At 40.7% G+C, this 25,955-nt stretch overlaps 1 protein-coding gene and 1 long non-coding RNA gene across 2 annotated transcripts in view; one reads left to right on the top strand and one right to left on the bottom strand.

Moving 5' to 3' along the window:
• Window positions 1-25,955, bottom strand: part of VPS13B (vacuolar protein sorting 13 homolog B) — a 1,674,799-nt gene that overhangs the window by 166,762 nt on the left and 1,482,082 nt on the right. Inside the window, 6 exon segments of the mRNA XM_030217225.1 lie at window positions 1,484-1,685; window positions 5,757-5,927; window positions 6,806-6,981; window positions 7,139-7,222; window positions 12,617-12,880; window positions 17,270-17,425. Of these exon segments, the coding sequence (XP_030073085.1) occupies window positions 1,484-1,685; window positions 5,757-5,927; window positions 6,806-6,981; window positions 7,139-7,222; window positions 12,617-12,880; window positions 17,270-17,425 (1,053 nt within the window).
• LOC115479351 lies at window positions 9,044-24,111 on the top strand. Its single transcript, XR_003943664.1, has 4 exons — window positions 9,044-9,138; window positions 19,773-19,777; window positions 23,442-23,448; window positions 24,102-24,111. It is a non-coding gene; the product is annotated as an uncharacterized LOC115479351 (long non-coding RNA).

The following is a 25,955-nucleotide window of genomic DNA, read 5'->3' as shown; positions in this document are numbered from 1 at the left end:
ACCTTTTTTAAAACAACATCATTGGCTTCCTGTTTCTTTCAGAATACAATATAAAAATCACTAACTCACAAAGTTCTTCATACTTGTATCCTCCTTTACTCATCCACTTTGATTGTTCCGTATAAGACCGGTCTGGCGCTGCTGTCCTCAACTAGCAAACAACTTACAATCCTTCCACTTGCATGCTCCAGACCGAATTCTACATGTCATTTGGCTTTTTTCTTTACTGGTCCCTCCCTTGGGAATTCTCTCCACCAGACTTTCATTCTGAGCCATCACATTCCCAGTTAAGATTTACTTAAAACCCACCTTTTTATTAAGACCTCCAGCGATGTCTTATAAGATGGCACGGGGTTTGAGCCACTGCAGTGTCTCTGAGTCTCCTTCTCTCCCTTTCTCCCCATTTCTGCCTGTTTCTTTCCTGTCTGATTTGTTGTAGTTCCTTTCTTGTGGTTTTGGATTTTAGAATTGTAAACCACTTTGATTCATGATTTGACAGGTGGTATACCAAATATAAATAAACTAAACTACACTAAACTGGGACTGAGAGATCATTTTATAATTTGGGTTCAGTTATGAAGTTCGTTAACATCTTCATCACAGATGGAAATGGGGGTATTAACTGAGATTCTACAGACTTTTAGCCAACTGGGGTACGGTGGTTGCTACCTTTAGGAGTCTTTAAGACAGTTCTAAAATCTTTCTTTAGAGTGTGTTTGGCTAATTTCAATTTCTCATAAGGTATCTGTATTCCCTGATGTTTCTCCTATGACTCAGGAGGTCAAGAGGAAATTTCTTTAGTGCATCCAAAGGCCTTGGCTTAAAGATACCATTCCCCTTGAAATATTCTAGGAGATGTATGATAAGATACCAAGGAAATTAATTTGTTTTTCTTTTAGATACCACTTAGATTTGCTGATCTAGCATCAAGTGTTGCTGTCTGGATTCTCTGATGGTTGATAGAATAAAGGACAATTTACTTTAGAACAGATAACTAGTATAGGATAATCTATTTGTACTTTACTTTATATTGGTGGTGGTGGGGGGGGGGGTTCTGCAGTCCTCCTTCCTTTTTCTTCTATCTTTAGTAGCTGAAACAGGATTGGATTTTCTTTTTTCTGGATGTATGAGTGCTATTTTGATTGTAACTACTTTTCCCTACATTGACTCTTATGAGTTTTATTTGATTTTATAATTTTCTTTAAAAAATTAAAACAATATTAAAATATAAAAATTGCATTGTATATTGAGGTTTTTCCTTCTTTACACATACTTGAATAAATTCGTCCACTGAAGTGTAAAAATAAGTGCTTCGGACTATCTTGCTTAACTCCCCATTAAGGACCATGAGTCGCAAAATATTATGTTAACCAATAATACTCCATATAGACTGGAATTTGAATATTACTTTTAGAATGTAGTTAACTGGACACTGTTAAAAATGCATATAAGTAATGTATAGACATGTAGAATGTATCTTTACCTTAAAGTTAGGAGGTATAATTGTTTTTCCAGCAGGAATCTGCAGAACAATTGTCTCTCCTTCAAACAGCCAGAGGTCCCATTTGGAATGATTGATAAGCAGAGCCCAAGGGAGGAGTTCTATTAGTAGAGTTTTAAGACAGGGTTTCCAGACTGAAAGTTTTACTCGCATTGGACTATCCCACTGAGCTAGTTGTTCACTGCTGTTCCAAAAAATCATAACCAGAGAAGCAAGATTATTAGCATAATATTATTTTTATATGAGGTTACATGTTTTCAGAAATCTCTTTTTTGAGGCTATTCAATAGTGACATTGATGATGAAGTTTTAAGTCTGGTAGAACAAGTATGATTCTAGGAATGTCTTTATTAATTGAAATGACCACGGACAAAAGCCTGGTAAGGCAGTTAGAGTTGGGACTGCTGTTTCATGCCAGTTAATCTCCCATGATGTCTTTGTTTTCAAATTGTTCAAATACATGTTATGTGCATGATAAACACAAATCTAGCTGCAAGCCAGGGATTCAAGGAGAAAAATAATTTATAGTTAAAGAAAGCAGAGTGCTAAGTAGAAAGAGTAACTTTGCATAAGGGAAATTCATTGTTATTACAAATCTATTGTTTCAAAATAATCTGTTGCAAATTACAAGCCATAATACTAATAAAATACAAATAAAAAGAATAAGGTGATTGCCAAATGTAATAGCAATCTATTTTGTCACTACATTTCTGAGATTAAAACCTTCCTCAGGTTACAATTATGCAGAACGTATCAGGTCATTTGGCCATTTAAACAGCCCAATCCTATCTGTATAATTTCTAAAGATTGTAAGGGGTTTGAGAGGAGTCTGCTTCAAGGAGGGCGAAGGCAGAGGCAGAAGGAAAGTGTGCTCTTGAGGAAGAGCAAATTTCATTCACAGATTCCTTATAAACATGGAATTCGCCCCCTAGTGGCCAAAAGACCGACCAGAATGCTAACCAAGGGTAGAAACTACCATCCCCAGAACCCACCTGACCCAAGGCAGGACTCTCAGGACATAGAGGGGGAGGAGCATGACTGGGAGATGGTTTCTGATCAGGAAGATGGGGAGCAGCTGGGAGAACTAGGTGGGGAGGAGGCTATGGAATGTGATAAAATGGTGGCAGTGGAGGAGATGGAGGAGGAGAGCATGGAGGTTGTGGCTCTAGCACAGACTCCAGATGGCAAGGTGAAAGGGTTCCTGGCTGCAGTACTACCTGAATTGTTTTAAGATTGGGGAAGCAAAGCTGGTGCAGTTTGGGAGGAATCTGTGGAGGAGATTAGCCCAGCATACTTCACAAGGACAGAAGGTAGTGCCTGGAAAGGTTGAATTGTGATTAAAGCTCCTTAGTGGAAGGAGACTGAGACTGTGTCAATGAAGTGAACTGATTGTGAAAAAGTGCAAGTAGCCAGTAAACTACCGAAGGACAGAAGGTAGTGCTGAGGAAAACTGAACTGTGGTTAAAATTGTCTGAGACAGGAACTTAAACTATATTGTTGAGATGGAGTAAAATGTAAGAAGCTTCAGGTGAGGAGCTGTCCTGTGATGATGAAGTTGAAACAGGAATAAGACTGTGTGATTTAGCATGTGCAAATAAAAACCTTTTGACTTATAAAAGTATTGGAGTGGCTGCCCGTTTTGTTCAACTACTACTGTAAGGACAGCTTGTGCAGCGGTTTTCTGGAAGGAGCTGCAGAAACCAAGCAACTGGAGTTAGGACAAGATTATAGCCCGAGTGTCCTGGAGTGTATCGAACCCTTCAAGCTGAACAGGGTTGACTCTGGCCAGGTGGTGGAAGGGAGACCAGCTGACAAGATCTATGGCTAAGGTACTTATGTAATGGCTACTCTATAACCAATATACAACTCTCTTTAAATATCAGGCCAAATGAGACTGTGGTCAGTTAGTTTCTATGGAAGCAATTCTACAACTGGGTGTCTCCACTTAGGCACCTGAAGGATGCATGGTAGAAGCCTATTCTGTAAGGCACCTGGCCACCCAGATTTAGTTATAGTATACTAGCATAACTCAGTATCGGAGTGCCTAAAATTTACATGTCAACAATTACTCCAGCCACAGACCTAGCAAAACTGTGGGTGCGTAAATGTGGCTGGGGCACCCATAAATTCAGTATTCTATAAGTTATGTGCATAACTGGGAGGTTAGCCCATGTCCCACTCATTTGCACTTCCCTTTCAAATATGTGCTATGTAAGTTAAATGGGAATTTGCAGAATAGTGACCAGGCACTGTCAAATAAATGTCTAGAATACCAGCAGTTATGTGCACAAGGGGAGTGTGTAAATGTGACTGCCCAAATTATAGTATTGCCCTTTATATTCATAATATTTAGAGTAACGCTTAGGTTATAAATTGTGCAAACAATTTTGCGTGCTATGGACTAAATTCTATATATCATTTCCAAAAAATCAGCACTGAAACAAAATATGCCTAGGCATATTCTATAAAGTACACCTAAATTTAGGAGTATTTTAAGCCTAAATTTTTGCACATAGAATACACTGAGTGCCCATCCACGCAACTAAATTTAGTCACAGACAGTTACACCAAGTTTTACTTGGTGTAAATGCAGATGCCTAAATTACTAGCGGACTGGGTGTATTCTATAACAAAGCGCATAAGGGATCTTTTACAAAGGCGTGCTAGCATTTTTAGAGTGCGCTAATGATTAGCGCACATTAAAAACACTAGTATGCTTTTGTAAAAGGACCCCATAGATTTTAGAAGTGCCCACGACCCACCGATTCCATGCCCTTGGCCATGCCCCCTGTTCAACTATGCAACTTAGAATTTACGTGTATCGTGTTACAGAATACGCTTAGACAGTTCTGCCTGTAAATTCTAATTAATGCCAATTAGATTAAGTGGCAATTATTGGTGCTGATTAGCTTGTTAACTAATTAAGTTGCGCAAGCAAATCCAGAATACTAGTGGATTTGAACACACAACTTAAGTCGCGCTATATAGAATCCGGGGGTAAGTGTAAAATTGGCTACCAGATTTCATAGAATTATGGGGATAATGCCCTGATTTACCCACAGAAATGCTTTTGAAAATTATCCTTCACAAGTTCTTTGTAGGCTGTAGACACAAATTCTGGTGAGAAAATAAGATCCATATAAGAAGTAAAAGAGGGTTTACACCTAGTAATCAGACTTAGGGACCTGTTTACTAAGCAGTGCTGTAGTTGTGCTAACTTTTTAGCGTGCGCTAAAGCTAGAAACGCTAAAAAGTTACAATTCCTACAGTGCAGCTTTGTAAAAAGGGCCCTTAGACTGTGATAATGAATACAAAAAAGAAAGGGACTAGAAATCTTTATTGTTACTTCATATTTTATATCATTTGTTATCATTTAGGTATGGTAGTAATTCTGAACCCAAACAGTCTACTCACAAGAAATGTGATGGATGCAGATAGTGGGGGTACTTTTTAGACTGCCTTAGTAACTTGTAGTTTCGATTAATTTTCAAGGGGATCATGCCCCATGAAGTTTTCCTTTCAAAATCTGGCAAACGCTGCAGGTACAAAAGCACCTATGAACTTTGCAAGAGCAAGGTTCATGTGAAGGTTTCAAACTGAAATCTCTCTGCATAGTTATGGGGTCCTTTTACTAAGCCACATAAAAAGTGGTCTGCAGTAATGTAGGACTGTGTTTTGGGTACACGCCAGGCCAGCTTTTACCACATCTGCAGAAAAGGGCTTTTTTTTTTAATAGGACGGTAAAGGGCATGTGGTAAAACTGAAACCAGCAAGTACCTAAAACTGGCCTGAGCCCTTATCGTCACCCATTGATCTAGCAGTAAGGGCTTACGCACTACACACACGGTGACCGGTCAGCACACGCCAACTGCCAATTACCGCTGGAAACACTGCACTATGGGCATGTGGCAAATCTGAAATTACTGCCATGAGGGCATGGTAGCCTGACGGTAGCCTCATTTTGGCACACGCTGCACATGCGTAGAACCTAACGCACCTTTGCAAAAGGGCCCCTTTATGTGCAAAACAAAGTATGTATATCAGTGCATTCTCTTGAGTCAAAGTAGCATTTTCCTCAAGCTTGATTATCATAGTCAGCAGTACAAGAAAAACTGGTGCAGTTTGAATAGGTTCACATATGCAGCTCAGGAGTGTTCCACAACAGAAAACAATGTGTATTTCTCAGATGACTGATTTTAACATGCTCAACAGTCAAATTCTATTTAGGGCAAAGTATGTAAAATGTAAAACATCACCTGTCTGAATCCTTTTTATCATATGGCCATTGTGGTCGAGGAATACTATTAGCTCCATAGAATTCAGATAGTCTCTCATGCACAGCGCTTGCTGGGGCTGTCTTTGTGGCAATCTGTTTGATAAGTGAAGTTGATATGGGCACAGCACATTCTGAAGGCCCATCCTCTTCCCTATTATATGAACAAAGAAAAGACAGTCAATGAAAGTCCACGGATAGCAGTTTATAAAGCTTTCCTTCTGTAGAAACTAGTACTGCATGGTCACTGGGCAAATGTTGAAACTGGTTATCATAAAAAGAGCTATGACCAGCAAGATCCTGCTAAAAAACTGAATCTTAATAAGTTCTAGAACACCGTTACAAACTTGAAACTTTTAAATAGTTAACACTGTCATGAGGCATCAACTCTTTTCTCTAACAAAGAAACACGGAATACAATGGCAGATAAAAACCCAAAAGCCCATCTACATTTTGTGCTGCAGTACTAGAAAACACATCCTACCGTACAGAGCTTTTTCTGCCGTCATCTACTATGTATGTTATGTTACCTCTTAGTTTGTCTTTTATTTCCTCACAAGCAAGGATCCTCTGCATTTACCCACACTTTCTTGAATTCTTATAACACTTCTACCCAAAGTAACTGTCATGGGAGGATGTTCAATTTATCCACCACCCTTTTGGTGGAGAAATATTTCCTCAAGTTTCTCCTTGGTACTTCACGCCTAACAATGTAATTTTGGTTTCCTATGTACTGTTTTCATTTGGATTATGAGACAAAGAAAGATGGAAGAAGGCTGTCTTCACTGGATTCTTGACTGCCCTTTCAACCAAACCAACCACATAAGAAAGTCTGCAGTCTTGAGGATGGCTTTACTGTCCAAATGTGCCAAACTATGCTAATGCAACCATCTGTATGTTTCCATTTATTATCAGCAAATAACTGTTAATTTAAAACATGAATTATATGGGATATCACTCTCTAACCTTACAATGGAAATGAAACCCAAGCTAACAGTGGGGTGGAATTTTAATCAGATGCACATGCTATACCTAGCCTGAAATGTCAAGTGATGTGTCAGGTCAGGCTCTACATTTTGTAAAGACATCTCCTGCCCTTTTCCTGGAATGAGCTGTATTTCATCCAATCCCAAACTCCTTTTCTCCAAATGAATGATAATAGGATCAGGGAGATGACTCCTCATGATAAAGAGAGGGCTGAACATAATCTAGAAAAAGAAAATAACAAAATGACTTTATAGCACATTTAATTCCAGCTGCAGACTTTCCTAATAAATTTTTGTGTCAGGTTATTCTGTCCTTTATTTGGTTAATATATGAAAGGTCAAAATCACACACAAATTTTAGATAGAGGAAAACACATACCATTCGTTGTTGCACTTGAGAAGTAGGTTCCAAAGTGAGAAGGGTGCACCACACATAAATAATGGAACCATTGGAAGATGGCACCTGCATATTTGAAAACGAATAATGTTCAATTAAGGTTAATATAATCTCAAAGAGGAACTCCACCACAGCAGACTGAAAATCCTTCTGCACCAAAATAGAGCACTATCAGCTTCAAAGAAAGAAAATAATCTTTCAATGGAAAATTACTTTTCCTGTACTCCAGGCTTTGTCTCATGTCAGGAAAGCTGAATTATAACTCCTGGAGACGGTTCTCCAGCTGTGGGGAGACTTACAGGGGAAGAATGTATTAGGAAATAAGCATAAGGAAGAAGGTCTCAATCTATGGAAAATATCAACTTTAATTACTAAGCTATTTTTCACTTTAGAAGACAGTACTGGATTTTAGTGCTATACATCTGCACAAAGTGGGAGTATTCTATTTATCTGACTTTTACAACAGTGAGGCTGAAGTACTTCAGTAAATGGCCCTTTTAATAAGCCATGGTAGGGCTAACGCGCAGGTAGCATGCACTAATTCGACACTACCGACAGGGAAGCGCAGGCGCCTGGCGGTAATTCCAAAGTTGGCATGCGCTGTTTCGCACGGTAGAAAATAATTTTCCATTTTCTACTGTGAGGGCCTTTCTGGTGGTAATTGGCAGTGTGGCCACATTGCCACATGCTGACTGATTACCGCACGAGTAGTGCGTGAACCCATACCACCAATTAAATAGGTGGCGGTAAGTGCTCAGGCAGTAAATAGCTATGTGCTGCTTTTAATATTAGTGCACGACCATTTACTGCCGCATTAAAAAAAGGCCTTTTTACCCGCCGCTTTAAAAAAATGGCCAGCATTTGCTAATTTCACACATCCAAATTAGCACAGGCCACTTTTTATCGCAGCTTAGTAAACAAGCCTCTAAATGCTAAGGGGTCCTTTTACTAAGGTGCGCTGAAAAATGGACTGCGCTAGTGTAGGGGCGTGTTTTGGGCACACACAGATCCATTTTTCAGTGTGTCTGTAAAAAAAGCCTTTTAAAATTTTTTCCTGAAAATGGACGTGCGGCAAAATAAAAATTGGAATGCGTGCATTTTGGGTCTGAGACCTTACCGCCACCCATTGACTTAGTGGTAAGGTCTCACGCGGTAATCTTCTACATGCGTAGAATGATGATTACTGCCATAAAAATTATTTTCAGGCGCACATAACGGATGCGCGTAAAAAAACAAAATTACCACCTGGGCCATGCGGTAGCCGGGCAGTAACTCCAAATTGACGTGCGTTGGACGCATGTACACTGCTTAGTAAAAGGGCCCCTAAATGTTTCTGAGAAACAAAAGGGAGAATTGTGTTACCTTTAAAAAGGAAAAAGAATATTCAGTACTATACCACATCTATATAAATAAAATCCCCCCTCAGACGTTCTGAAGCTCACTCCATCTGTGGCAGTGAAGCCCTGAACTCCTGTCCTCCTGGTAGGCTAGACTATTCGGACTACTCACCCTCAGTCATAGACCTGCACTCAGCCACGCCCATCTGCGCCCTAGGCCACGCCCCATCTGCACATAAAAAGCACCCTCAACGTTCTAAAGTACACTCTGAGGCTTCAACAGTTCGTATGTTCGAAGCTCTGTAACCATTTTTAAGCACACTACATCTCTGCCCCGCCCTGACCTATCAGAGAAGGGAGGAGCGTCACAGCTGCACCACTCTGACCTATCAAAGGGAACTGAAACAGGAAAAGGGAGGAGCATCACACCGAATGAGGGACCTATCAGAGGGAAGTCAAATAGAAGAAGGGAGGAGCGTCAGAGGCAAAGGGGTCACTCGGGAGGAGCGTCACTCGCCTTGCTGTGCACATATGCTGGAGGAGTTCTGCACCCGTTTCTCCTCCCTCTGTTTTCTCCGGTGGCCTTGGCAGCTGAATGTGGAACTAACGAGGGCGGGAGCTGTTGCTTCGCATCTGGCAAAGTAAGTCAGCTCCTGCTGTGCACCCTCCCCTCCTGTCCTTTCAAGCAGCGAATACGAATACGAGCTGGGACTGAACAGGCAGCACAAAACTCCTTTTTGTTTTGTTTTGTTTACACTTGCACAGCTGACAGCTGGTCGCTGCCTGAGGTGCCCCTCTTCCTTTTTACAAACATTTTGACACATTTCCTCTTTTACCCTCTTTTCTTTCTCTACAAACATGACAAGGGGGTTGGAAGAGGAGGTCCTGCACAAGATGGTGGAGGCTATTATTAAGAATAAAATTGCAGAGCATATACAAAAACATGGACTGATGAGACAAAGTCAGCACGGATTTAGTGAAGGGAAGTCTTGCCTCACCAATCTAATGCATTTTTTTGAGGGGGTAAGCAAACATGTGGACAATGGGGAGCCGGTTGATATTGTATATCTGGATTTTCAGAAGGCGTTTGACAAAGTGCCGCACGAAAGACTCCTGAAGAAATTGCAGAGTCATGGAATCGGAGGTAGGGTATTATTATGGATTAAGAACTGGTTGAAAGATAGGAAGCAGAGAGTAGGATTGCGTGGCCAGTATTCTCAGTGGAGGAGGGTAGTTAGTGGGGTCCCGCAGGGGTCTGTGCTGGGTCCGTTGCTTTTTAATGTATTTATAAATGACCTAGAGATGGGAATAACTAGTGAGGTAATTAAATTCGCCGATGACACAAAATTATTCAGGGTCGTCAAGTCGCAGGAGGAATGTGAACGATTACAGGAGGACCTTGCGAGACTGGGAGAATGGGCGTGCAAGTGGCAGATGAAGTTCAATGTTGACAAGTGCAAAGTGATGCATGTGGGTAAGAGGAACCCGAATTATAGCTACGTCTTGCAAGGTTCTGCGTTAGGAGTTACGGATCAAGAAAGGGATCTGGGTGTCGTCGTCGATGATACGCTGAAACCTTCTGCTCAGTGTGCTGCTGCGGCTAGGAAAGCGAATAGAATGTTGGGTGTTATTAAGAAGGGTATGGAGTCCAGGTGTGCGGATGTTATAATGCCGTTGTATCGCTCCATGGTGCGACCGCACCTGGAGTATTGTGTTCAGTACTGGTCTCCGTATCTCAAAAAAGATATAGTAGAATTGGAAAAGGTACAGCGAAGGGCGACGAAAATGATAGTGGGGATGGGGCGACTTTCCTATGAAGAGAGGCTGAGAAGGCTAGGGCTTTTCAGCTTGGAGAAGAGACGGCTGAGGGGAGATATGATAGAAGTGTATAAAATAATGAGTGGAATGGATCGGGTGGATGTGAAGCGACTGTTCACGCTATCCAAAAATACTAGGACTAGAGGGCATGAGTTGAAGCTACAGTGTGGTAAATTTAAAACGAATCGGAGAAAATTTTTCTTCACCCAACGTGTAATTAGACTCTGGAATTCATTGCCGGAGAACGTGGTACGGGCGGTTAGCTTGACGGAGTTTAAAAAGGGATTAGATAGATTCCTAAAGGACAAGTCCATAGACCGCTATTAAATGGACTGGAAAAATTCCTCATTTTTAGGTATAACTTGTCTGGAATGTTTTTACGTTTGGGGAGCGTGCCAGGTGCCCTTGACCTGGATTGGCCACTGTCGGTGACAGGATGCTGGGCTAGATGGACCTTTGGTCTTTCCCAGTATGGCACTACTTATGTACTTATGTCTCCACTGTTGCCACAGGCTAAGCAACAGTTCAGGCACAAGGAGGGGGAGGATGAGGGCCAGAACAGGTACACAGACCACAGATGGAGGCGGAGGAGGGGGTCCTGACAGCACAGGCGAAGGGGGGAGGGGCGACCCACAGCCCTGAGAGAAGGGCTGCAGGGAGACCTGAAAGGAGGGGGGGAGACTGACCAGACAGGGAGATGAGGGGTCCTGCAACAACACAGTGGCAGACGCAGACGGAGGGGGCCCTTCGAGCAAACATAGGGAGGGGGGATGTATCTCCGTCACACACACTATCTCTCACACACACACACACTCTCTCTCTCTCCCACACACATACTCACTGTCTCTCTCACTCTCTAACACTGTCTACAACACACGCTATGTCTCACACTGGATCACATTCACTCTCTATGTGTCACACAGTCACTGTCAAACACTCTATCACTCTCATATACTCTCGCTCTCGCTCACATACCCACTCAAACACACTGTCAATCTCACACACACACTCTCTAACAGACACACTTGCAGCCACACACATTCAATCTGTCTCTCTCACAAAGTCACTCTCACACACACTCTCTCAAACATACACACTCCGAGGAAAACCTTGCTAGCGCCCGTTTCATTTGTGTCGGAAACGGGCCTTATTTACTAGTAGTATATATTCAGATAAAAAAATCTCACTCACTTAGGGCTCCTTTTACTAAGTTGCACTAAAATGTGGCCTTACATGGGTCTTTCCAGGGCGTTAAGGGCATTTTTAGTGCAGTTAGAAAATGGCCAATTTTCCATTTTCTGAATTAATGGCCATGCGCTAATGTTGCCATTAACACGTGGCCATTAACAAAAATAAGCGCACTTACTAACACCTATTTTCTAGGCAATAGGGATCACGTGCTAATTCTGCACTAATTAGTTAGCATGCGGTAATGTATACGCAATGACTAGTGCAGAAACGCCCATTCTCTGCTCTCCAGATATTCCCCCAGTGTGAAAATACAAAAATAATTTTTTAGTGCGTGGTTTTTGCACATACGCATTATGAACTTACTGCAAGATGCCTCAGCGTGTCCCATGGTAAGCCCTTTTAAGCTGCAGTAAGCATGCTCTAGTGGTCACTGCAGCTTAAAGGACTCCTTAATATATTATAAAGCAAAGATGTTTAATGCACCTTGACCACACTGAAAGAAAAGAAATCTAACTAATAGCAAGTGTGTTCTATTAACACACTCTCAACCTTTACAACTACTGGATACAAAGGCTGTATATAATGCATATCCAGCAGATACAGATCATTTAGCCCAAGCGGTAGTTCTGGCTGTGGATGTCTCCAGTTGTCAGCCATATAATCTTTGCTGCTTGCAGGAGAATACGTCTTATCCCTCAGCTGGGGGAGCGTAATCACGACAGCCTACTGCCCATGTGACGTGACCCCCTCCCATCTCCCAGTTATATCTGAGAATATTCCAAAGTCCTAAGTGATCCAGTGTTAAATCCTAGCAGTTACCGTGTGCTAATGACTACTTTAGAATGCAACCTGTATAAAACATACCATCAAAAAGAAAGATTTTCATTTTACAAGCACTAAAGTCCATGTTAACTCCAAATCCTAAGTCCCTTTAGTAAACATGCCCCTTTCATTGTAAGTCCTCTGTTCCTGAATATAACTTGCCTTGAACTACCACTGGAAAGGCGTGAGCTAACTACTAATAAAGTAAATAAATACACAGATTTTAATTTATTCACTAAATAATTTTGTGCTCCCTCCCTCAAGTAATATCTTTTTCCCCCTTTTGTTATACCTGAATAACCATACTGTGTTCAATGTCCTTAGACTGAAGACACACGTCCTGTGACCAGTCCTCATTTCCTTTTGCTTTCACACACAGGTCCGTCAGCTCGTTGTTCTCCAGGATATATGAAGGTAGCCTCTGTTGGGCACCAAGACATCCAAAATGTTCTCTAACAACTGCCTGCCCATCCTGGCCAACGTAATGCTGAACCACTTTCAGTTCAATGCTTTCTGACAGGTAACTGCAGATGATCTGTCTTCCACATATAGTGATCTAAAGCAAAGAAGGCACAAAGGAAAAAACTCTACAATATTTTCATTGGCACATTTTTCAATGAGATGAGAGTGATTTTTGTTTCCTTTTGGAAACAGCAATTTTTAACAAACAATCCAGGGCATATCCAAAAGCAATAAAAGTGGTATCAACTCTGGGGCTATGCTCATAGGTACAGAATGGAGATAATTATGTGGCCACATAACTACCTATATGGCCTCTTATAAAATACTGTCCGATGTAAAAGTACACATGCCCCCTAATTCTATAAAAAGTGCTAAAAACGTGCCCACAAATTTAGGTGCACGCGCATTTTTAACTGAATAATGAACTAATTAATGCCAATAATTGGCATTTTAACAAGCATTTATTTGCACTAATTAGCTTCAATTAACATGTATGCACGTAAATTTAGGCACATGCCTAAATTTTATGTGTGCGTCGGAAAAGGGAGGTCATGGGCGAATAGGGGCAGATCAGGGGCATGGTTTTTAGTTACACTCATAATTACACAATAAAGGAGCTCCACACCTAAATACAGGAGTGGGCATTTCCACCGCATTTTTGTTGGTGCAAATGGCTGCGCCTAAATATAAACGTGATCCCTGGACTTAAGCACTATTCTATAAGCCGCGCCTAACTTTAGGCACAGTTTATAGAATACCACTACATGCTTTTTTTTTGGCGCTGATCTCCATAATGACATCATGATGTATACTTTGCCAGGAAGTGTGTAGAGTGGTGACAGCAGGTGTAAGGATCTGTGTTTGCAAAGAAGGGATGGTTTCTGACACTTATGCCAGTATTTTATAAACCAATTCATAAAACAAGCTAACACATTATTTGAAAAAAAGCTGAGCTGATATACCTTCAATCACTCAATGTGTGCCATTCAAAAATGTTTGCTTTCTTGTTCACTCTTTACATTTTTATATAACTATATAAAATGTACATTTTAGTGAATGGACTTCAACTTCTCAGGCTTGCAAGTTTTTCAAAGCAAGCACGACACCAAAATGTCATCATTAGTCCACATAATAGTGTCTGTGCTCATGACCTAATCTGTAAACTTTACATTTTTAACATTATTCTTTTTTTTAATATCTTCAAAAGAAAGAAACAATATAACGTAAAAAATAAATAATCTCCATAGTCAACATGATCATGTTTTGGTAAAATGCTTCAGGATGTGGATCAATCCTTAATGATACTCACTCGGCATTCATATCTTGACAAAACTATAAAGAGTAAACAAGAAAGCATTTTAATGACACGCATTGAGTGATTGAAGGTATATCAGCTCAGCATTTTTTCAAATAATGTGTTAGCTCGTTTTGATAATTGGTTTAACGACCAGCTATACACAGTAGGGTAGAGGAACAAGAATAAATTTTATAGTATTTTATACAGATACACAGATGCCTCTGGGGCCCTTTTAACAAACAGCAGTAAAAAGTGGCTTTGGCATTCCCTTATGCGGGTCCTTCACACGCACTAAGGCCATTTTTATCGCAGCTAGAAAATGGCCGATTTTCCACTTTTCAAATTAATGGCCACATACTAATGTTGAACGAAAGAAAAGAAGCACACCTTGGAAGCACACCTTGTTGAAGAAAACACAGTCTTTAATAAGTTGTACTGATGCTCCCAGGGTTCACAATCAGATGCCCGACATGGCCATGTTTAGCCAAGAATACAGGCTGTGTCAGGGGCATAAAGAACCAGTTAGTGCAAACCTAAAAACTACACCAAACACAAGTCAATGCATGTCTTCCTGGGTCCATTTGATACAGGTTTTAGTGACGCAGCCTGTACTCCATTGCCCCTGGTACAAAATAAGTACCTGAATATATGTAAACTGCTTTGAATGTAGTTGCAAAAACCTCAGAAAGGCGGTATATCAAGTCCCATTTCCCTTTCCCCCCCTCTTGGTGAAACATGGCCATGTCAGATATCCGACTGTGAACCCTGGGAGCATCAATACAACTTATTAAAGACTGTGTTTTCTTGAACAAGGTCTGCTTCTTTTCTTTTGATCCACTGTGGATATTGTAGACCGACTGCCTTCTTGTTTCCTTACACATGCTAATGTTTGCATTAGCACATGGTCCTTACCACCACCTATTTTGTAGGCGGTAAGGGCTTCTCCACTAACCAGTGGGTGCACAGTAATGTAGATGCACTAACTGATTAGCAGAGAAACATCCTCTCTTCACCTCCCCAGACACACCCTCTCCCAGAAAAATTAAAAAATGTTTTAGTGCACAGTTTGCATGTGCACATTCAGAACTTCCCACAGGACACCTCAGTGCATCCCGTGGCAAGCCTTTTTAAGCTACAGTAAGCATGTGCCAGTGCCTACTGCAGCTTAGTAAAAGGAGCCCTTAATGCATTCTTTTTGTGCAACATATATGTAGGCATTCCTGGGGGCAAAGAATAGGCAGAATGAGGCAGCGATATTTTTGTGGACATGATTCTCCTTTCAGGTTTGCTTGTGCTTTCTACCAATGTATCCTGCATATCTACCAATCATTAGTCTTTCTAAAGGCTTGATTTGGTTTAGCTCCACCCACTGGCCCTTACCATATACAGACTCCTGAGGCAGGTGTTTCTCGCTGAAACACGGTGCTGTGTCAAGTCTTATTTTCTACTATTAAAGGACATTTTTACTAATTATTCTTCATCTTCTTGGTTTTTTTGAAGCATCCTGTTGATCACGCTACTCCTCTGTTTCTGTGCTTCCCCTCGTAGCAGATCCAGTTTCTCCACTTTTGTGATTGTTTTTGATTCTCATGGAATGGCTATGACTAGTTTTTAAAATGTTTCTTTTTTTTTTTTGCACTGTATAAAAACGTTGCAAATAAGAATGTGATGATAACATGGGGGTTTTATGAGGGTCGGGAGAGCATGGCCCTGATTTACTTAGATTTCTAAAGGCAGATATCACTAAAAGGAGGAGCTTCCATTACCTCTGGAGAATTTTAGTGGTTATTTTGGTTTAACTTGCATTCAAATGTTTTTACATTTTTTACTTTAATTTCTGCTTCAAATATGGGGATTTTTAAATTATCAGTTACAGAAATGTTGAATAATCAGTCATGAAATTTTAGAGGTATATATGAATACAGGTATGGTATGTGCAGATTTTAAACATCATCTATTCAAACTTATACTTATCCAAGCACTATGGTGGCAATTCTATAAACTGGTCCCTCGTTTTAGGCAACACAAAGGTATGCACTTAGAATCAATTCCCTAACTGCTTAAGAGTGTGCCTGAATTTTAGCACAAAACCACATTGACTCGCCAAAAGTTAGGAGGCCTACTATGACAGGTCAATGGCTGGGTTAAGTGGGCACGCCTAAGTGTGTCATGCAGTATAAGTATAAGTTGTATGCTTCACTTGGCAACATGCTCATGACATGCCCATGCTCTGTCCACATGTACACTGCCCTGACAATTGCACACTAACCCCTGGACTCTATATACTGCACCCAAATTTCCATGCCCATCTTTGGGTCTGCACGTGAGATGCGTGTGCATAAATTGACTATTGAACTCGGAAACATCAATCATTGGGTGCTCACAACCAATTATTGATGTTAATTAAAAGTTTGTGTATGGATCTCACTGCACACTATTCTATAAAGCACGGTGGCTAACTTCAATCACATGGGGGCATTCCAAAAAGTTGCATGCGGATTTACAGAATTCGTCTGAAGTGCGTCTAAGTTGTACACCACCATTTACACCTACTGTTAGCAGGCATAAGTACATCACCCAAAAGTTAGGTGCAGGATCCATGCTGAACGCTATTCTATAAAGGGCATACTCCCTATATAGAATAGTGCTTATGTTTTCAGCAGCATTTATTGCATTTCTTCCTAAACAATTTCGGCACACTGTTTATAGACTAGCGCCTGGCACTTACACATATAAATGCCAATTATTTCCACCAATCATGCACATAAGTGTTGCTGTTCTAGATACTAGGCACACTTAGGTGTCAGCTTTTAGAACTGCCTCTTATATCTTTTTCTCAATATCGAAAAGAAAAGGCAATGGAGAATCTGGAAAAGGTATTGTTTTCCAAAATGTTTTAAGATCTTGCACAGTTCTCCCCTTATGTGCTGAAAGGAGTATAATGTAGGCACTGGAATCAGCGCAATGCTATTTTTCATTTAGGGGAATCTCTTCAGGTTCAGGTTCTTGTATTACTGTGCTTCTGGTGGTTTGTAGAGAAATGTCCAGTGGAGATGTGCGGGACTCTACAAATAGCATTTTATTATATTTAACAGTTATGTTCTGTATGAGTTTTCTTGTAAAAGCAAAGGGGACCTTGAGGAGGAGGGAGACTTTTTCAGTGTAAATGTGTGTAATAAAACATACTTGTTTTTGTACTCGGTTGAGCTGTTGAACTTTGATGATAAGTGAAGCTGTTCTGCCCTTGTACTGGATGGTTCTGACAAATATTCCAGCACTGTCCACCCTAAATGGCTCAGACCAACGCCAGTTTCCCCAGCCTTCAATACAGATGTGTAACAGCTGTAAAAGGAAAAAAAACAAAGCCTCTATGATGTGCTGTAAACCAAAAGTACAAATTACTTTAACCATGTATATATACACACAAAAGGACTGATACACTCAAATTCTATTTTGACCTCTGGAGGGTTAAGGTTGGAAACCTTCTTAACAGGAACAGTTGTAAAACCACATTTTTGAGACTTATTCAATACAAAAAGAAAAACAGTTGGAACATGTGAGTGAAGGAGTTACCACAGATGCTCTGTTAATGTCCTCCGCTCCTGCCTATAAAAATCCAAATACATTTAACTCCTTTACATTACAAGAAGAGACCAATCCCTCTACAGTTCTGCTCCACAATGGCAAAAAGAAGCAAGTGCCTATCTTTATTGAAGCACTTACTTCTTTTTACCACTGCAGGGCAGAGTTCTTTTAAAACGAAGAGAAGAGTGCCCTCAGAGATTTCCACACCCACTTAGTAGTATATTACAACCACTGGTGGGTGACATAGCACTTCATTCATTGGGCCACTCTCTCTTTAGTGAAAATAGTGCAAAATGTGCTATTTCTGTGCATTTTCTATGCTACTCAAACTCAAGTCAAAGCTTTAACTAACATTGACCAGCTAATAGTAGGAAATAACCAAATACAAAAATTTATAAATACAAACATTTATAAAGAACTTATCTTATGAGCCCCACGTCCTAACATTTAGATGCTCAAGGCTCCTTGAATATTCTCGCCGGAAATACTTCTAAAAGACTGCTCTCCCCTGCACAAGTCTGACACCGCGGGTTTCAACCACTGCCAGCCTCACAATTCCATTTTTAGCCTTCCTCCTTTCACTAATATACCTGAAAAATTCTTGTCTCCCCTCTTTACATTTCTAGCCATTTATTCTTCCACTTGCGCTTTTCCGAGACATATATCTCTCTTGGCTCCTTTCAGTTTCTTCTGGTATTCCTATGTTCCTCTTCCTGACTTTTTCTGTATTTCATGAATGCCAACTCTTTTGCCTTTATTTTCTCAGCCACTTACTCAGAGAACAATATCGGTTTCCTTTTTCTCTTGCTTTTATTTACTCTCCTTACTTACTTTAGTTTACTAAAACTTGATATAACACCAAAGCTGACTTGCAGAACTGAGCGGTTTACAAATTAAAACATAAAGGTCAGTATCCATATTTATAGCTCTTTTCAGCCTGGACTACTGTCTTTCCACTTCTCATATGTCCTCCCATCCCATCAGCTCTTTCTTCAGGCACCCCCCCTCCCATTTTACGAGAGTCAGCATGTTTGAAATCCAGAATTTTGAGTTTTGAGCAGCTCCTCTCTGTTTTAACTGTTATATCAAACTAAACCGTTTGATGATCACTACTACTACTTAACATTTCTAAAGTGCTACTAGGGTTACGTAGCGCTGTACAATTTAACATAGAAGGACAGTCCCTGCTCAAAGAGCTTACAATCTAAAGGACATGTGAACAGTCAGTCTGATAGGGGCAGTCAAATTGGGGCAGTCTGGATTTCCTGAAAGAGTTAGGTGCCGAACGCAGCATTGAAGAGGTGGGCTTTAAGCAAAGACTTGAAAATGGGCAGGGAGGGGGCTTGGCGTAAGGGCTCAGGAAGGTTGTTCCAAGCATAGGGTGAGGCGAGGCAGAATGAGCGGAGCCTGGAGTGGTGGAGAAGGGTACTGAGAGGAGGTTTCGGACGGGAACGTAAGGGGAGATGTGGGTAGGGAGGGGAAGCAGACTGAGTGCATTTGTAGGTAAGAAGGAGAAGCTTGAACTGAATGCGGTATCTGATTGGAAGCCAGTGAAGTGACCTGAGGAGAGGGGTGATATGAGTATATCGGTTTTGGCGGAATATAAGACGTGCAGCAGAGTTCTGAACAGATTGAAGGGGGGATAGGTGGCTAAGTGGGAGGCCGGTGAGGAGTAAGTTGCAGTAGTCAAGACGAGAGGTAATGAGAGCGTGGACGAGAGTTCGGGTGGTGTGTTCAGAGATCACTACTGTCCAGCCACTGGGCACCCACTTGGACATTAGGGAAAGGGAAATGGGACTTGATATACCGCCTTTCTGAGGTTTTTGCAAATACATTCAAAGCGGTTTGCTGGATTTTTGAAGCCTGGATTGGCCGCTGTCGGAGACAGGATGCTGGGCTTGATGGACCCTTGGTCTTTCCCAGTATGGCGGTGCTTATGTACCTATTCAGGTACTTATTTTGTACCAGGGGCAATGGAGGGTTAAGTGACTTGCCCAGCTGAAGTGGGAATCGAACTCAGTTCCCCAGGATCAAAGTCCACTGCACTAACCACTAGGCTACTCCTCCACTCCACTCAGTAGCACTGCTGTCTGTATAGCAGCAGAATTGGTCACTATGCATATATAAGTACATAAGTACATAAGTAGTGCCATACTGGGAAAGACCAAAGGTCCATCTAGCCCAGCATCCTGTCACCGACAGTGGCCAATCCAGGTCAAGGGCACCTGGCACGCTCCCCAAACGTAAAAACATGAAGTACTTAAACATCGTGGCTGGAATTTTCAAAAATGTTGGCCATGGCATTTAAATACTGACCTGAAAAAAAAAAATATATATATATATATGTATGATTTAGCTATTCATACTCACACACATGTTTTGAATAAAGAAATAAGAAACTAAACTATTTTTGGCAAAATATACTGGTAATAAAATTTTGTAAATGAATAGATCAATATTATAAATTCAGTTTCAGATTTCTGTTTTGGGAAAGTAAAAGTGGGACTGAAGTAAATAAAATGCTTTCCTGAATGTTTTCTAAACTGTCATATATAGTATAAGAAGAAGCAACATAACCATGTTAGTTCTGTCCTGGACCTGAGCCTGGTCCTGATCTGGAGATCTACCCATTCATAATTAGCAAGTAATGTATAACTTTGCTCTGGCTTGGGCACATATTGACCACACACTGTCAATCAAATTACAAAAAAATACTTGGCAGCTTTGTGATGTGGATTTTGGCTCATTTTGCATGAATGTAATATGGTGGAACTAGAGATATTGCTAACAGGCAGGAAGTCTTTTATTCCTACAGCTCAACAAGTGAAAGGCCATAAATGCATCTCTGAACTATGAACCTCAAAAACAATCACTCTCTCGAATCTGGTTGCAAATACACGTGTCATGCTTGTATCATTCAGTTTACTTGTTCACCTATTAAAAAAATACTTCAAAACTGGATGGCTATAATATAACAAAAGGATGCATACAACAAATTACTTCAGGAATTCTGATTCTATTGGGCAAGAATATATCTATCCTTTATTACAATTTAGTAAATGCTCCTATGTAGTGAAAAATGTTATACAATCTTCAGCATTTAGAGGATATTTTCAAAAGCCATTTACCCAGGTAAAAGGGCTGTCCAAAAAATTAACTTAGCTAGAAGCACGGCCAATGTTCCACCGTGCATGCACTTTTAGCCAGGTTAAAGGGAGGCACTCCTGGAAATATGTTTTGGGGAAGTGGAGGAGTGGCCTAGTGGTTAGGGTGGTGGACTTTGGTCCTGGGGAACTGAGTTCAATTCCCGGCACAGGCAGCTCCTTGTGACTCTCTGCCAAGTCACTTAACCCTCCATTGCCTGCCGCATTGAGCCTGCCATGAGTGGGAAAGCGCGGGGTACAAATGTAACAAAAAAAAAATATATATATATATATATGTTTTGGGGAAAATTAGAAGCAGTGCCACATATATTGCCTTTTCAGGTACAAGTGTACTACTTGAGCATGCTTAGAGAGGAAGTTATCAATTTGGCCTACCATTAAGAAAGGTTATTTTACTGTTAACCTGGCTTATTATCAACTAGGTCTCATTGTATAAAATGGGACCTGTGCTAAAATTACTACTACTTATCATTTCTATAGCGCTACTAGAAATAGAATGAGTTAGTGGTAAAATAACCCATCTTGATGATAGCCCACTTTAATACCCCCCCCCCCCCCCCTTGGAAAGAAACTGAAAACACATTTATTTACATTAGTTCTTGTGGTATGTTCTGTATTGAATTTTATGGTCATCTGTGAGAAAGTATTTCTATTATTGTTTATTTATTTATTTATGTATTGCATTTGTATCCCACATTTTCCCACCTATTTGCAGGGTCAATGTGGCTTACAGAGACCTGTTATGGCTGATTGTTCAAACTGTTCTTACCTCACACGTTTTGCTGTGCATCACTCATAACTTCATAAGATAAAATGAAATGAAGCTTTCTAGATAAATTTATCCCACATAAAAATCAGGTAGAAAGTCCACAGACCAAATGAATCCATGGTGAACTGACTTTTTCTTTGGAAAATTGTCTCAAGTCCACAAATGGAAATTACCTCTGGACTTTGTACCTGAGCAGGCTATTTTAAAAAGTGCCTCTTTTTTCATTAAACCAAACCATAGTTTACTGTCTGAATGTAAAAACAACTCTCAGTAACACAGTGTCCCCAACTCCATACTGGGGTTTTGTACTAGCCCATCAGAAAAAGTGCCTCCTACCACTGTCTGTGCACTTACATTCCAAGCCCCTCATGAATACAATGGCCAGGCATGATATTTAGCTTTTGAGATCTAAACAAATTATATCCTAGCATGGTGTGACCTGAGAAATTCCAGTGATTATGAGTTCCATAAAATTGCCTTGGAGTATTTCAACAGCACTTATTAAAAGAAAGTGTCTTGAGTAAGAGCTGGCAGTTGAACACTGGCTACCAGTTTCACACAGAAATCACCAGAATCACATTTAAAATACTCATTTTATCTATAAAATTAATGATTCAGGATTCCCATCTTTTCTCTCTGATACCTTATTGTCCATCTAGAGCACTTAGATCAACTCAGCAAAATCTTCTTCTGGTATCCTCTTTTTTTTCCTTACATTTGTACCCCGTGCTTTCCCACTCATAGCAGGTTCAATGTGGCTTACATATTATATACAGGTATTTATTTGTACCTGGGGCAATGGAGGGTTACGTGACTTGCCCAGAGTCACAAGGAGCTGCCTGTGCCTGCAGTGGGATTCAAACCCAGTTCCCCAGGACCAAAGTCCACCACTCTAACCACTAGGCCACTCCTCCACTCTTTCAAGCAGTGTTCTATTTTTAGTGTACTAGACCCATCACTTTGGAACCTTCTCATTCAGCTTTTAAGAGAGATCTGAAAACTCATCTTTTCATGGATGCTTTTTGTGGAGACTAATCTAGCTGTTATTATTGGACTTGGAAGGATGTATGTATAATCCCCTGTTATATAGGGATTATTAAAGGATAGTATCCCTTGTTGAGAGTCACTGGGGGGAATGACTGGGAGGTTCCTGGGTGGGAGGGAGCCCAGCCCATGGGAGTGTCCATGAAACAGAATGCAGAGGAAAAGTGCCCCTGGAGAAAAGAGAGACAGGGGAGGTGGAGTTAAGAGATAATAAAGGAAACGAGAAAAAGAGAAACCCTGTGAAGGATAGGGAAGAAGATGAACGTAAAAGGCTTGAGAAGCCAGGGGACTGGGGGGGGGGGGGGGGGGCGCTAAAGAGAGCTGTCCTAGTGGCCAGGGTGATCCCAAGGGAGAGGACACCACTGGGAAAGGGCCAAGACAAGTCAGTTTGAGCCCGTTAAAGAATTGCTCCAGAGAACGGAGAGCAAGCAGCGAGTAAAACAAAGATTTGCCCGTGCAAGTTGCGCAGGGGAACTGAGTGGGACTGTACATATTTTATATTACCTGATTCTTCCTGTATAAACACCAGGAAGGCAAGGAGGCAGGATTTCCTTTGAGGAACCACGGAGGAGAGAAAGAGAGATTTGATACATAATCTGGTTAAAGATTGTTTTCTATTGAGTTGACTGAAGCTGCTGGTTGCAGATTTCAAATTAAGAGTTCAAGTTATTTTGTTACGAGTTGCTGACTGTGGAGTGATCATTTCGGACTGAACTGTGCGTGGTTATCCCGGAAAGCCAGCCTAGGCTTAACTGCCAGTTTGATTCCCACAGAGGGTTTGTGCCCAATTTTGGAGTTTCCTGGTGGTGAAGAGGGCCATCCCGTCCACTAACCTTCTTTCCCCAGGTGGAGGAACTGCGTGCCGAGTAAGTGACTGAGTGAAGCTTCCGACGGAGTCTGCTCTTCATGGAGGCTCCCGCCCACTCGGACCCTGGACCCAGAAAGCGCCCAGACAGAGAGGCATGAAATATGGAATGGGTAGCTGGACCCATGCTAAGCCAGAGGTAAGTGGTGACTATTGTACTCTATTTTTTCTTTCTCTATATATGACGATGTATTTCTTTTCTTAATCCAGCTATGATATGATCAGCAAACTGCCATGGCAGTATTCCAAATAGTGGTATATCAAGTTCTAAATAAACTGTAAATTATAAACTATTGACAGTATTTCCACCAGTTAGAAATCATAGCAATATATACTCACTTTTATAAACAGAGGTATGCAACAATGCAAAGTTTAATGTTTGAGTGCAGCAAAAAATCTTTTAGATCTTTTCCAGCAGATCTCAAGAAAATCTGAAGTAGAAAAGTCAAATCTTCTGAAAACTTCAGGCATATCTCTCTATATAAAAGGCAAAACCAACGTTCTATGAAGCCTCCAGCCGGAAGTGTGAAGGGGGCGAGATATCCGGTTTCCCTATGAGTGTCTGCCCCGCCCTCTCTGTAACACAGTCAGTGAAGGAAAACAGCAGAGCACGAAATCAAATCGCTGGCTCTGTAACAGTGAAGGACTCAGAGGGGGGAGGGGAGAGAGGCCAGAGGGCACGGACACACACACTCCCACATGCACACAGAAGAAAACATTGCTAGCCCCCGTTTCATTTGCATCAGAAACGGGGCTTTTTTACTAGTTTACCAATAAATGACAAAAAAATACACTTCAAACTTTTTTGCAGATCCAAAGCAGATTTTTAGATCTCCTTCTTATTGTTTTAAAAAGCTTTATCAGGCTAATTCAACACACTTTCATGATGTTTATAGTTTCACTAAATTGGTCACTGAGTGGAGTGGTTAGAGCAGCAGGTTAAAAACCAGGGAAGCCAGGATTCAAATCCTGCTTCTCCCACCAAAGATCCTTGTAAGTTTGAACAAGTCACTTCATCCGCCAAATAGGTACAAATAGGTTTTTAAATGCACTTGGATATGGAATAACTTGTATACCTGTCTGTAACTTACCTAGAAATGGAAATCGTGAGTGATACATCTAAAAAAAAAAATCCACATCTCTACACCTATATGTATCTTCTTTATAATTTTTGATTTGCAACATAAAACATAATAGAGACGTGTATTTGTAAGTGTGTTTTCAAAAAGTGTGGTAAGATTTTGTCATTATCACAACTTAAGTGCAAAACGTAAGGGTGGTAGGTACAAAATCTGTACAGTAAACGTCAAGGACATGGTATGCTTCTGCTCTGCATTTACTGCATAGGCCACTTACTGTAAGGGATCACGTTACAAGCACTGGCAGACACAGCAGATACACCCATACTGCCTATTGATACATGTAATGCGGGCCCTCAGCACTGCTCATAGCAACAATTAATAAAAAAGGCTTTTGTGGCCTCCAATCACCCAGCTCCACTAACTTAATAGGGGTGTTCCAAAAACAGGGTTGGGAAGGGGTTTGCTTTTTTTGTGCATATTCTGGAAAATTTATGCATACACACATAAAATAACTCAGAAAATTTGTGCATGCCAAACAGCATGGGTTCATACTTGCTGCTTAATGCATTTTAGAAAAGGGTCCCATAGTAATGTGTGTCCCTATCCCCCAGATTCTATATAGCGTGTCTAGAAATCACAGATGTTCCCAGGTAGGATCACATAATGCCGTGATGTGAATCACTATTGATATGCTCAGTGAAATCTTGACTTACGCTGTTAACTTTTTTTGATGGGCCAATATGGCAACAAGCCTCTTGGAAAATAAAAGCTGTCAGCATAAGGACTATTTAACTTGACTGTCATACCAGTTTTCATTAGATATGACAGCATAATAGTTTCTGTTTAAACTCTGCCCGTCAATCGAAATACCTTATTTTGTTTTTTATTCAAACTTCTCATTTGTGCTTGTCAAGGTTTAAGGACAGGTAACACAGGAAAGTAAAATATGTATGTCAGTCTAAGAGTAGCAGCTGCAATTTGAACTTCTCAATACTCTTACTGAACTGACCCCCAACCTTGACATGGGGGATCCAAGTTGTCTGCAAGCATCACAGTAACTTAATCTTGGAACTGTAATGCCAAGGACTCCATCTGGGGATTACAGCAATACCCACTAATGAATAAATCAGCAATTATTGTTTTCTTCCACAAATTAAAGGAACATTTCTTCATTTTAGCTGTGAAGTTATTTTTCCTTTTTTTTTTAGAGCCCCCACTCCCACTTTGTTTTTTTCTATTTAGAAAATTTAGACCTCATTTGCCAATGTTTTTCTTCCATATCTGCATTTTTATTCACTGGAAGTTATCTTTAATACTAGTTATTATTACAATGAAGTTACCAGCATTGAGAATTCCACTATAG

Source organism: Microcaecilia unicolor, chromosome 1 (genome assembly GCF_901765095.1).
Source record: "Microcaecilia unicolor chromosome 1, aMicUni1.1, whole genome shotgun sequence".
Taxonomy (NCBI): Eukaryota; Metazoa; Chordata; class Amphibia; order Gymnophiona; family Siphonopidae; genus Microcaecilia; species Microcaecilia unicolor.
This window is presented reverse-complemented; position numbering and strand designations above follow the sequence as displayed.